The sequence below is a fragment of the Denticeps clupeoides genome, chromosome 9 (genome assembly GCF_900700375.1).
Source record: "Denticeps clupeoides chromosome 9, fDenClu1.1, whole genome shotgun sequence".
Taxonomy (NCBI): domain Eukaryota; kingdom Metazoa; phylum Chordata; class Actinopteri; order Clupeiformes; family Denticipitidae; genus Denticeps; species Denticeps clupeoides.
Window position 1 is genome coordinate 22,250,677 of NC_041715.1, and position 13,718 is coordinate 22,264,394.

At 39.2% G+C, this 13,718-nt stretch overlaps 1 protein-coding gene across 1 annotated transcript in view; it reads left to right on the top strand.

The window, feature by feature from the left end:
* Nucleotides 1-13,718, top strand: part of col4a2 (collagen, type IV, alpha 2) — a 66,637-nt gene that overhangs the window by 10,339 nt on the left and 42,580 nt on the right. Inside the window, exon 4 of the mRNA XM_028990758.1 lies at nt 4,772-4,849. Coding sequence (XP_028846591.1) covers nt 4,772-4,849 — 78 coding nt within the window. The remainder of the gene's footprint in view (nt 1-4,771; nt 4,850-13,718) is intronic.

The window sequence follows — 13,718 nt, forward strand, 5'->3', positions numbered from 1 at the left end:
CGCTTGATTGTTTGATGATCACGCTTCAGACGCTTGGCAATTTTAAGAGTGCTGCATCCCTCTGCAAGATCTCTCACTATTTTTTACTTTTCTGAGCCTGTCAAGTCCTTCTTTTGACCCATTTTGCCAAAGGAAAGGAAGTTGCCTAATAATTATGCACACCTGATATAGGGTGTTGATGTCATTAGACCACACCCCTTCTCATTACAGAGATGCACATCACCTAATATGCTTAATTGATAGTAGGCTTTCGAGCCTATACAGCTTGGAGTAAGACAACATGCATGAAGAGGATGATGTGGACAAAATACTCATTTGCCTAATAATTCTGCACTCCCTGTACATGGGACCCTCTTGTAATGTTTTTACAGTTCATTCTGTGAAATGTACAGGTTCTCAACCATTTTTGTTAAGAATTGACTCAAATTGATGTTCACATATCAAACTTATTTGTTATATGACTCACATTTAGTAGGCTGGGACTAGAACACCTGGCACCAAGACACAAAACATTCCTTTCGACTCTTGGATCAAACATATGGATTTGCTCTGTGTATGTGTGTGTGTGTGTGTGTGTGTGTGTGTGTGTGTGTGTGTGTGAGAGAGAGCGAGAGAGAGAGAGAGAGAGCTTTTTTCCCACGTGCTGGGGATGACTATGAACAGCTGCAGGGCGTGACCCCTATACAGCCCCCTGCCCACCCACCCCCTGAGGAGGGCCCACACCACTATTAACATCAGGCAGCAGATGGAACTTGTTCAGGAAACTCACACCCTGGACCCCTTCACCACATCGAAATTCCAGTCACCCCTCGCTCCAATGATAATTTCCTAGCTGATAAAAATAATGATTTAGTACAAACTCCTTACACACTCCTTTGTTAATGTGCTCCGGCCTCCTCCACTGCAACCCACACATCAACCTCTTTCTTGCCTCACATGGTTGCTTTGGCTTTTGGGAATGAAACGGTGTCCACATGTACATACTGATCTGTAGCGTATGGAAGTATAGTGCTGCTGAGTCAGAGTTGTTTGGTCTGGAGCTTTACTGAATGTCATGGATCTTGTGGTTTCCAGATATCAATCGCAAGTCGGGAAGAGATACTGAGTACAGCAGGCAGGCTCAGGTAAGAAAAGTGTGAGGGTGTGAGAAGCTGAGGCCATCTGTTATTCACCAACCAGACTTCCCCTGTCTCAGTGTCACCCATTAAGTAAGACAAAAAAGAAAGAACCCAGGATGAGGATTCTGATTAAAGAGATGTTGTATAACATGCAGGCCTGTAACTGGATTTTTGGCAGGTTTTGTCTGACTAAAGTGCTGATGAAGGCTAGTGTTCTTCCATGAAGGAAAGTTAAAGAGGGTATGTTAAATATGAATTACCCTCACATTTACATGAATTTATGATATTTATTATATATTTTCTTGAGACAATCCTGAAGATATGACACTTTGATACAATATAAAGTAGTCAGTGTACAGCTTGTACAGCTCAAAATAACTAAACACAGACATTAATGTCTAAACCACTGGCAAAAAATGTGAGTACACCCATGTTGTCCCTTTTTAGTCATTTCCCTCCCCAGTGTCCTGTGACTGGTTAGTATTACAAGGTCTCAGGTTAAGAGCAGGTGTGTTAAACTTGGTCGCTCTTAAACTCTCTCATACTGGGCGCTGGAAGTTCAACATGGCACCTCATGGCTTTAGAAACTGGACCACATGGCCGAATTCCAACACGAAAACGACCCAAACACACCTCCAATATAACCATTGCTGGCCAAGCATGTGTCCAGACACAAATTATTGACACTTTAGGCACAACTTGGACATGTACTCACTTTTGTTGAGTCACTGTTTAGACATTAATGTCTGTGTGTTTAGTTATTTTGTAAATTCACACTGTTATACAAGCTGTGCACATCTACTACATCATAGAATTGAATAAATTACAATAAAACACAGCAAGCATACATTTATTCTAACACTAACCAGTCAAACAGGGAAACACTAACCAAAGCAGGAAAATGTCCAACAACAACAACCTTTCCGATGCTTTTTTGTCAATTTCAAACAATTGTTGGCCAATTAAGAACATGTGAATGTGTCTAGTATTATTGAGGTCTGTGGTGCATGTTGTGGCAGGCGCAGTCATCCAGTTTTAAAGCATGCTGAGTTGTGGAATGTCAAAGCCTTGCCTCTGCGCCCTAAAAAGATCCCTGATGCCCTCCGCCTGTCAATAATTTACTTCTTTACATCTGTAACTCTGCAGGTTAATCAATTTGCATCAGTGGGGAATTTGAGCTGCCAGTCCTGAAGTCACGGTTCCTCTATAATGGCCTTTATTATATTGAAATCTCTTTTGACAGATTTACCATTGCATTCGGGGTTTATCAGTGGGCTACTGCATACACAGATGTGCACAGATGTACAAGCAACATAACCTGTACAGTCATTTTAATGGATAACTTGTGGTCTATGATGTGAGTAATGTGATTGTGCTGTAAGATCATTTTCAAACGAGTACCAAGAGCTGTCTTTATTCTTATTGCCTGCATTGGCATTTTAACCCTCTTTTTGACCCTGCAAAAAGGGACTTGTTCCTGTGTAATGTTTATAAAAATGACAATCACCATATAATCTCCCACACATCAGATGAAATGCTGCTTTGTAATGTAACCTATGTAATGTAGACTGTTTCACAAAAACAGGATTTATTCATTTGTGAACTGAAATGTTCAGAAAAATTACTGTAGTAAAAAAAGGTAATTTGTTATTGTGTCCTTGTCATGATCGAATCAGATTATAATAGTACAGTCAAAAACATAGTGAAACTGTAGCTGATGGACATGCAAACACACTCAGATGTAGAATGATTGCTTAAACAGATATGTGAAAGGAACTTTTTTTAGGTTAATGTACGGGAATGGAACAGGATGTAACACAATGCTTTATTCTCCATCTGCAATAATAATCAAGATAAATCATTGTTGTTTCACATTTTTCTCATGTCTATGGGTTTCATTTTGCTGTCCGTGTCCTAGTCTGTCAACCCAGATTTCATCCTTATGTCCTCACATTTGTCGCTGTGCTTTTTATAAACTGCAAGAAAGGTGGGCCATGGGCCTGTGGAATAGCAATTTCAGCTGCTCATGATTATTTGTCCAGTTCAAGTATCACAGATTGGTTTGGTTAGTGGGCCCATCTGTCATGCACACATACATTCATGTTCATGTAAAGGATTTTGTGCTGTGTTGCTGAACCACTTGTGCTCCCTTTGAAACATGCTGAGCACAAATGTAAAGAGGAAACCTGCGGTCTTCAGAGTCAGACAACGACAACCAAACAACGTCTGTGGGAGCGATACAGTTCCACAGAGGCCATTTTCGTCCACACAAAATGAGCCCTTTGTGGGCTGGGTTTGTGGGCGATCAATATGCCTTTTGTCTGCTATACAGTGATGTCCAGTCGGGGGTAACAAGGAAGAATTCTTCTGATTCTTCCTCTTCTACTTTGTGTAATTATGTTTAAATTAACTGGTAATTTTTCCCAGAGACAGCAAAGATACATTCAAATAGTAGTAGAAGTATTTCTAACATGGTCCATGGTACAGTTCTCCATGCAGTTCCCAGCAGTGCTGTATCAGAAGCCGGATCGGGTTAGCAGCTTGGGGCAGGAAAAGGACCAGGATGTGAATGACGGTGTAGGTGTTTGCATCGCAGCCGTGACGGACATTATTCATTTACACAGAAATGCCGACAGACACGGGACTCTTCAGGGGGTCACTCCAAACTTCCCCCACATGTTAAAGCACAACAGCTCCTAAGGCCATAGTATGCTGCATATAGTAGAACACTTATTTCCGCTCAGCTCAGTAGTAATAGTGTGTTCTCTACAATAGGCTCAGACCTTGTATGTGAGGAGAGTTTGCTCTCCTCTGGGTTCTCCGGTTTTGTCCCTGCACACTTTGTTAATTGGTGACTCTGAATCTTCTATATGTGTAAGTGAATCCCATGTGTGTTTTTGTGTGTGCACCATGCGGTGGGCTGATGCTCCAAATCCCCACCCTGGAAGCCAGGATGGTTATGGAAGGTGTGTGAGTTAAACACTGCGTCAAATGCATCAGAAAAAGTCTCTGGTATCAGTTGTGTGTATGTTTGCTAATGTTAGATTTAATCTGTATTTATATAAACAAACAGATTAAAATAGGAAATTACTGCTTGATAACTATCTGTATCCCTAACAATGTCTTTAGTAAGCAAGGATAAAGAAGCATATATTGGAATACTCTGGTTCCGCGGTTTGGTCTGGAGTTTTCATGTTTTCGATGTTGTGCCCCTGAGTACCCTGATTGTATATGTCTTTGTGTACTTATAAATGTATGGCTATTGTATTGTGTCGCCATCGGGTCAAGGTCATTCTCCTGTCTGTGTACGTGCTCATGATTGTTGAAATTAAACCCCCTTTGTTGTAAGTCATGCGAATGTTCACTACTATACCTGTTGGACTGTTTTTTCCTGGACAAATCATCACCACTGACACCAATTACCCTGGGAGGGCGTATAACTTTTTAGTATCTCAGTATCACTTTTTAGTGGAGTTTTTCCTTGTGTGCCGAAGGGCCAACTGTAGGGCCTGTCAAAGCCCATTGAGACATACTGTATGTGATATAATAAACCATGTCATCTCATGACAGTATCACTATTGTAACGTTTTAATGTATTCAATTCTCCTTCACTTTAAGGTCACATTAAATGAGTATTTCCTCTTCTTTCTTAGGGTGGCAAATCCAATGTGCCATGTGGTGGAAGGGACTGCAGTGGAGGGTGCAAATGTTACCCTGAGAAGGGGACAAGGGTAAGTTTCTGACTCCACCCTTATACATATTTTGAAACTATTTACCTTTTGCATGGATGACACATCAAAGCACCAAAATGATGCCATAGAAACCAGCCATCAACAATAGAGATGAGGCAGTCTAGTTCTTATCATTTTAAAACCACTGTCCAGACAAACCTTTCAGCATGAAGGTAACAAACCTCTTCCCTGTGGTCTCATGCATCAGTGTTTATGTCTGCCTCATGTGTAATTAGGAAAGGATGTTGAGAGGTCATGAGGATAGGGGATAGGAAAAGGCGGTCTGGCCCGATGTTATGAAAACTGATGCTGAGACTAAACACTGACAATGGTTCTGGATTGTAAAGACAGCACTGAAACTTTATCAGTGAGTCTGAAAATCCCTTTCATCACACTAACAGTTAGATTTATGGTACAGTGCTCTGTTCCACTGCACTTCTATGTTTTTAAAGTCACATGGTGTAGATTTATCTCCACTTTTTGGCTAACCACAAACTTTTCTATTGTTTAGGAAATTATGGGTACATTTCTAAATATTCCAATGACCTGTATGTCCTATTCTGCATGAAACTTTGATAAACATTTATGATTTGCAAATCTCATAAATTTTATTCAGAACAGAACATAGAAATAATTTACAGATTCCAGGGCCTTATCCAGAGCAAATCAGTAGTTACAGTGTTTTTCTATTTTTGTAAAATTTTGAATACAACAACAGAGAATAATAGATAACAGTAGATTGGGCTGTAACTATTTGGTAGTCTCTGTAGGTAGTGGCGTCTTAGTGAATCATGAACTGGAATTGTAACTGAAGGGTTGCAGGTTTAAATCACAGACTGCCAATGTGCCACTTAGGTCTTTCCACACACACTGCTCCACAGGCACCTTTCATGGTGCCAGATATGGCTTGTTGGTGATGCTGTGCCACATTGTTCCAACTCTGAGCTTGTGAGTGAGAGCGAGTGAGTGTAAAGTGGTAACTGAAAACTAATATGTTTCATTGTACTGCCGATGAGCGTGATATGGTTTTACATAGGAACTCTGTCCATGGTCCTGGTCCTCTCTAACCAACACATCTGAGATTGTTTCTCATCACTGTGATTAGACAATAATATTACCCATGAGCCCTTGTGTGAAATAGTACCAAGCAATCGTTAATAAAATTGGACATTTTCCACAAAAGCTTTAGGAATGTGGCAGATCCTCATGTGAGCACTTCACATTCACCATATCTGCAATTTCCTCAGTCACAAGAAGGAAAGGAAATCCCCTAAGAGGGGAGTGGGAGTTTATCAGGAAGCACATTCCAGAGGAGATGAGCGGGAGCACTGCTTTAAGATATTAGCTGTCTCTTTTATCAGTCACTGTACAGGAAAAAGGGTAAAAGGCTCTGTCTCAAAGTAGACAGTGCCAGCTAAAATATTGTCAGACTGGCACTCTTTTTATGCCTCTTGGTTTGTTTAAAAGAAGCAAAAATACCATCGGCCAGGAAAAAACATTTCAGCAGCTTCCTATATACACCATGCATAACCCCTGAGGCTGTGGCGTTTACATGGTGTAAGGCCAGACACATCCTCTTCCTGTTATTTTGTCCTACATGAGGATTTCATGTTGAAGTAATTTACATTTACAGCATTTATCAGACGCCCTTATCCAGAGGATAAGTAATGATGAGTAATGAGCAAAGAAAATCTCAAAGACCTTGGTCTAATGACTAAATGATAGTAAGGCTGTACGGTAAAGAGTATATGACCACAGAGTAAACTGAAAAAACCCAAATTCAAATCTTTCTTCCACTGGCCCCATTCTGGCCCTTTTGTTACATCTTTTTTTGACTTCAGGGCTGCATACGTTAATGTAGGGAGAACATTTACAGCATTTATCAGACACCCTTATCCAGAGCGACTTACAGTCAGTAGTTACAGGGACAGCTCCCCCCCGGAGCAACTTAGGGTTAAGTGTCTTGCTCAGGGATTTGAACCTGGGTCTTCGGGTTCATAGACTAGTTTCTTATCCACTAGCCTACTACCACCACATAGTGCGCATACCTGCATTCCCCTTATTATTCACAGTGACATCAGTGGACATCAGAAATTTGATCTGTGTTATACACTGTAAAAAATTATTTGAAATTTATGGTATGCAACTGTCAGCTGTGGCTGTCAGAACTTTACTGTAAATTTTATGGTAAAGAATGTAATTGCTTAATGCCGCACTGTATTTGTCAAATTTGTTAAGTTGTATCTGTTAAATTTACGGTATACAACTGCTAACTAACTATAGAGCTGTGGGTGCCAGAATATCACTACAAAATTATGTGATGGAAACGAGATGCATCGTAATGATGATCATATGATTATAACTTATCAGGGAGTGGGACATGGGGCGCACTAGTGACTGGCTGCGGCTTCGCTCGCCTGACAGAGAAAGACATGGAGCAGGAGGTGAGAGTGCAGAACTAATCGACAAATGTGTTTGTGGTGTTTATGCTGGTTTATATCTTCTTTGTGGTTTCCTGCTGGGCCGGCGGGGTCACAGAGGTGCGCTAGCCCCTTGGTGGCTTGGTGGGGGTGACGGCAGACATGACATAACTATACTGAAACAAATATTGTGAGGCAGACTTTGAAGAGAATAAACCATTCCTTTTATTTTAACACCCAAGTACTCCAATTCGTGAACAGCCTGGAAATGTCTGAGTTAATGCAGTAATACGCACCAGTGCCATCATTTCAACATGTCTATTTCATGACGGTGGGTCAACACTGGCCACTCAGTGACCGCTGCCCCTTCTCCTCGCTCTGCAGCAAGCAGCAGGCACACCTCGTGAATGGAGGGCGCCCTTCCTCCCTGCAAATCACCAATAGAAAACGGCAGCAGCCCATGTCACCCATATCAAAACTGACACAAGGTTCACAAATAGTACAAATAAATTACAGTAAATATTTGATGAAAGCGGCTTTAAAAAAAAAATGTAAAATTTGTTGACGAAAATGAGATGAGACTTTCCTCTCGTTCGCATTATTGTTATGCATTATTTCTGTATTTCAGCATTACCTCGGTCTTTGTTGTGTTGCACCAGGGAAGGGGTGGACCCAGGCAGACCTGCTTTGTACAAAGACTAGCTTATTGAGTTATGGGACAGACAAACAAACACATAGGAATCTACTTTGGGGAAGGGGGAAAGGAAACACTCGCTCACACTCACTTTACACACGGGCAACACTTGAGATAAAAAAAACCCAACCATAACTAAAATCATGTGGTTTTAAATCATGGGTCGGGGCTCATAAAAAAGTTTTTATATGTTGTTCCAAGCAATCATTAAGCAGATTCTTGTTTTTAATATGGTTATGATCTACTATGAATAATACAAGATGTGTAACAAGGCTTTGATTTAACAGTCATTTCACTGTTGATTTAACAGTCCTTTCATATTTAAATACAGTTTTATACCCTTGGTATTTTACATTTTTGCACCATTAAATTGCACCAGTATTGCAGTGTAGTGGTGAACTAATGGTAAACTAGTGAATTGTACATTTGCAAATTTTTACTTTTTCCATATTCCCTTCCTTTTAACCCCAGATGACATATGTTGTCATTTAGACTAGCCTGGGTACAAACTCCTGAATGTAACCTGCTAAATGAACAGCAAGTCTGGGTCTGTATCATTATCTCACAAAGCTTGTTCACAAAATATCAAATGGGTACTCTTATTTATTTCTAGTTTAGGCCACACTTAAACTGTAGGAACTAAAACATCTATAAAGTTATTCATAAAAGACCATCAATGAAAGGTTGATGTCAGACCCACTGTAGCATTCGGAATTAATTGCAGATGATCTGTGGTGAAAGGTGCACCATGAGATGACATAGAGCCATTTTTTAATGAATGTTTAATATGGAAAATTACAGCTCCATGGCATTTTGTATTTGGTGAAGAACCCCGCTTGTATCTTTATCAAACTGTGGCCAAGCAAAGAGGTGTCAAAAGCCAGCAAATGGCTTGAGGTGCCATGACAGGTATTTCGGGGGTGGAGGACCACTCTGTTCCTGTATCTGTTCAGACAAGGCAGAGACATTAAAGGACAGTCTAATTGTTGTCTGGCAACCTTTTTTGGGAGTCAAATGGCAAGTATTAAACAGTTTGTAAAGCTTTTCACTGCATATCATACCATGTATGACTGTGTATGTGGCAAATAAAATTTGAGTTTGAATTAGAATTTCTGTTGTAATCTGTGGTCTCTTCTTTTCCTCCTCCATCGGTGGCTCTTGCCCCTTGTTTCTCCAGGGACAGACTGCCATAAAGCCTGGTTCCCGGCTTTTCTCTCTCTTCCTCAATCCTTTTTTTCTGTATCATTGGTACCATTTGTACATACAATATTTCTGTCTAACTGCAGTAGTAATCTACCTGTGTTAATAAATGAGAAACTGTTCATTCTTGCAACATCTATTGTATCATGCGTCTTTTTGTCCAGGTAACATCAGATGAGTTTAAATACAGTGCTTTTTTTTACAAATGGAAAAGAAATGACAAGGAAAACAGAAGTAATTGTGACCATGGGAAGTTTGTTCCATGGGAAAATTATTGCATGTCTGCAGTAGGACAGGAAGTGAAACTTGTCACAGGAAGTTTAGCACAATAAGGAGCAACGGGTCTTTTTGGCTATTTTGTAGGAACAATGACTGCATTTTTATGCCACTAATGTTCTAGTTCTGACAATTTGTACACTAACCAGCTCTTTTAAAGAACTCCCTGGGTCACCTGGCTATGGCAGACAACATTACTCAATGCTGGGGGAATTTGCAGCAGCTGTGGATGAAGCGTAGATAATCAGATGAGAACCTCAGTATGTAATGTTTTATTTGTAACCAGAGCAGCCTGAAAGTGCAGGAAATGGATTGAGGATTCAGTTCCTACTGACACAAGAATAATTAAATACATTCTCAATGTGCTTTCAGCATGCTTAGAATTAAGTAAAGTACAAGTACTTAAGTACATAAATCTGTATTATATGAATTATGCCTTAAATGTATTATTTGCATTATTTGATATTGGATAGGCCAGTTCAGGGCTGTCCAAACTTTTTGAATGAGGGCCACATAATTTGCGGGGGGCAATATTAACCCTTCCCCCCAAATATAATCACATCATTAAGGTTAATAAATATATTCATTATCTTTCATGAATATCTTGCTGATTCTATTTATTAATTTAATCCCCCTGTGCAGGACAGCTGAGTGGTGATGGTTGCAGGGATGGAGACACAAAGTGGTTGCAAATCGAAAGCAGACTCCGTTTATTAAATTATATTTTTTTTAAGTTCAATCAATTCTCTTCTTTAATCTTCAATCTTGGGCCAGTTTTTACAGACCTGGACCATACCATTTATGCGACAGAAAACTAATCACTTATATTCACAAACATGGGGTTTTCAAGTTGCAATAATCAAGTTGCACATTCACATATATTAAATAATACATTTCATTGTATTTAACATTTTAAATACATTTATTTATAAATAAATGCTTTCACATCATTACCAGTAAAAGCCCTTCTGCCTCAATGACATTTTTTATTCATTCTTAGCTCCTCCCTTCCCCAGCACCCGAGAAACTTTTAAAATAACTAAACATCAATATAAATTTTTACCATTACATGGCTGTTCGGTGTCGTTACTGGTAACAGACCTTAACCTATATGCGTAGATTTTTTTCACAAAAAGGGCATTCTGGCATTTACAGTATTTTATTTTACAAAAAACATATTTTATGGCATAAAAATATAATGAAACTCATATTTCATTATATTTTTAGAATTAGCTGCAAACCAATTAAAAATGGATAATAGGCTGCAGTTGGCCTGTAGGCCGAAGTTTGGACACTCTTGGACTAGTTACAGGAAATACTATTTATATTGCACATGTTTATTATATTATCAGAAATTCTTAAACCAAAATAACCAAAGACAAAAACATGGCTCAAAAAAGCAGAATCTTCCAGCATGTACTTGATTAAGTTTCAGGTTTCCTTGTTCAATCGGAAATAATATAAGGCATTGTTTGCTTTGTCTCCTCTTAAGCAATATGTTAATGAATTAACCTCCATGGAAGACATAAAACATTCAGCATGTTCCCATCTATTATACATTCTTGCATAAATATACATATAGTTAAGTATGGGGTTAAGATTTTATGAATGTATCTTGTATTTTTGATGTGTGTATATACATGCTTTGGAGGTCTATGTGTAGTGTTAAGTATCACTGAGGAATTTCCATCTTAAAATGGAATTCTTCCCTGCCAAAAAAAATCATATCTCAAGATTCCATCCTCATATCCTCATATGACATTTTAAACAGCACTGCTGAAGAAAGAGGACTCCTCTTCAGCTCCAGCTCAAAGACGTCCTTTAAGAAGATTGCTTCAAGCTATGCCTGTCATTCCCTCCCCTCCGACCCTTAGTATTCAGACTTGTGAGCAGTTAAGTACCATACTTTGGGCCAACACTATTTCAAGGACAAAAGCCACATTGTGTGAGCCAATATTACCCAGGACTGCAGACGAGCACTTAAAGATTAGAAACCCCCTCATATGAATCCGATAACACCAGATCATAGCATGCACATGCTTAGCACACTATTATAGGGTCGAAGACCTCCAAATGTACATGCAGGGAATAGGGCCCTGTTAACTGCTGAGGGTGATCATTCCCAACCATGTAGTTTTAAAAAAGAGGAAAAGGTTAGCTTGGTATGATTTAAGGTTTCTAGTTTTCTGTATCTCAAAGAGGAGGAACTAACTACCCACCATTGGTGTGCAACTATATCTGACCCTCAGAATTCATACTGATTTAAACAAAATTTAAAGAGCAGAGGTCCATAGTAGTGTTGTCTTTGTCAGCCAATTTGTTTTTTAACAAAATATCTATAAACTATACTAAAACTATACTAAATCTCTTAATTTTTGTTGACGAATCGCGTTATTATTATTATCATCCTGTATCTCCAATTTAGTTGACGGCACTTTCTCAATAGGAATTTGTAGTATTCATTGGATTACAGAATACAGAATACATAGCTATATCGTGGGCATAGGTATATGTGGTGGGTCAAACATAAATGAGGAAGTGACATTTTGACTTTCTTGGAAAAGACCCTTGGTGAGCAGTGGGCAGCCATGACAGGCGCCCGGGGAGCAGTGTGTGGGGATGGTGCTTTGCTCAGTGGGACCTCAGTGGCACCTTGGTGGATCGGGATTCGAACCGGCAACCTTCTGATTAATATATAATATTATATTTTAAAACATTTATAATATGTAATATAATAATAAGATAACCTTGTTTTAATTATGAATTGGGTTTGAAATGAAAGAAAATTTAAAGAAAATTTTGTTTTTGTCTATTCTATTAGGTACTTGTACTATATTGACTGGGTTAAATAGAATTACATTTCTAAAAAAAGAGACAAAAAACACATTTTCATTAAATTTCATTAAAGGAGACTAAAATAGTCATGGATAATTCTGACTAAAATAAGACTAAAATGCTCAGACTTTTAGTCAACTGGAACTTGACTAGACTAAAATGTGAATGGACGTAAATCAGACTAATAAAAACTAAAATGACGATGTAAAGACTAGACTAAAACTAAGATTAAGACAGGCCGCCAAAAACAAATATAGTCCATTGATGCCTGACAGCTATTACATACCCAACTTCCTCCTTTCTAAATCCCCTCCTGTCCATACACACAGGTGTAACAGTGTTCATATTCTCTGTTCCACATTTGTTTTTGTAGTTTAAGGAATCGCTGCTGTTGTTTTTTTTTAACAAAATGTTTGGATTGAAAATGGTTTAAAATCTGTACTGACCATGAATTGACTGTTGAATGAACTGTTTCTTAATTTTGTCATGAATCTTCAAATTGACAAAGACTGTGGCCTTCAACCTTTTGAATCTGGACTCCAGCTTTGTCTTCTCTCTCCAGGTTTTCAACCCACTACCCAATGGTATGCACACTAGGTGAACTGGTCAATCTACAGTAAATTGGCCATAGGTGTGAGTGTGCAAGTAAATGGTGTGTCAATAGTGATTATTCACACCCTGCTCTGGGCTAGAGACTGGTGGGGGTGAAGTCACTCTTATTAAAAGTTTGAATGTCTGTGCCCATGTCACAAGGCTATGGTGTGACATGATAAAAAACAAATGTCGTAGGAGATGTGGAACCAAATCGGGAGATGATGTGAAGTGGTGGCTGAGTCCTCTGCAAGCGTGTTCAGCACACACTGCAACCCCCACGGAGGTTGGCGCTCGCATAACAAGCACAACAAACATGGAATGAGGGTTGAGGAAAGCAGGAGAAAGATGAGGAGAGTTGAGGTGAGCTGAGTCGTTGCCACATTGACTCACAATGACTGAATCATTGACTGAATCAGAACACTGATTCAATGGAAAACGCATCTCCCGGTAATGCGTTCATGCTGCCCCAATGTCATCTTTATGAGATAACTCCCAAATATTCTGTTGCCCCATTTCTCATATAAATATATATAGGTGCTGTGCTGTGCTGTTTTTTTTGTGACATTAGATGCATGAGGTAAAGATAACATTAAAGTCTGAAAGGAAATGATTTCTGATGAAGACTGGGTGGCATTGTCTTCTGAGCAGATCTCCTTTTCCACCCATACATCATGTTTTCATAGTTGTCTTTTTCCTAGTAAGTTGATATTGGCCTGAACATGAAGCAAGTGATATCTGCTCTGACATAATGCTTGTTAGGAGCACATACAGGGTTGAGTCACATTAAAATTTTTCAATTTACAAAGCACTGTCAGGAACACACTAATTTTCACACCAAAAAGGACTCACC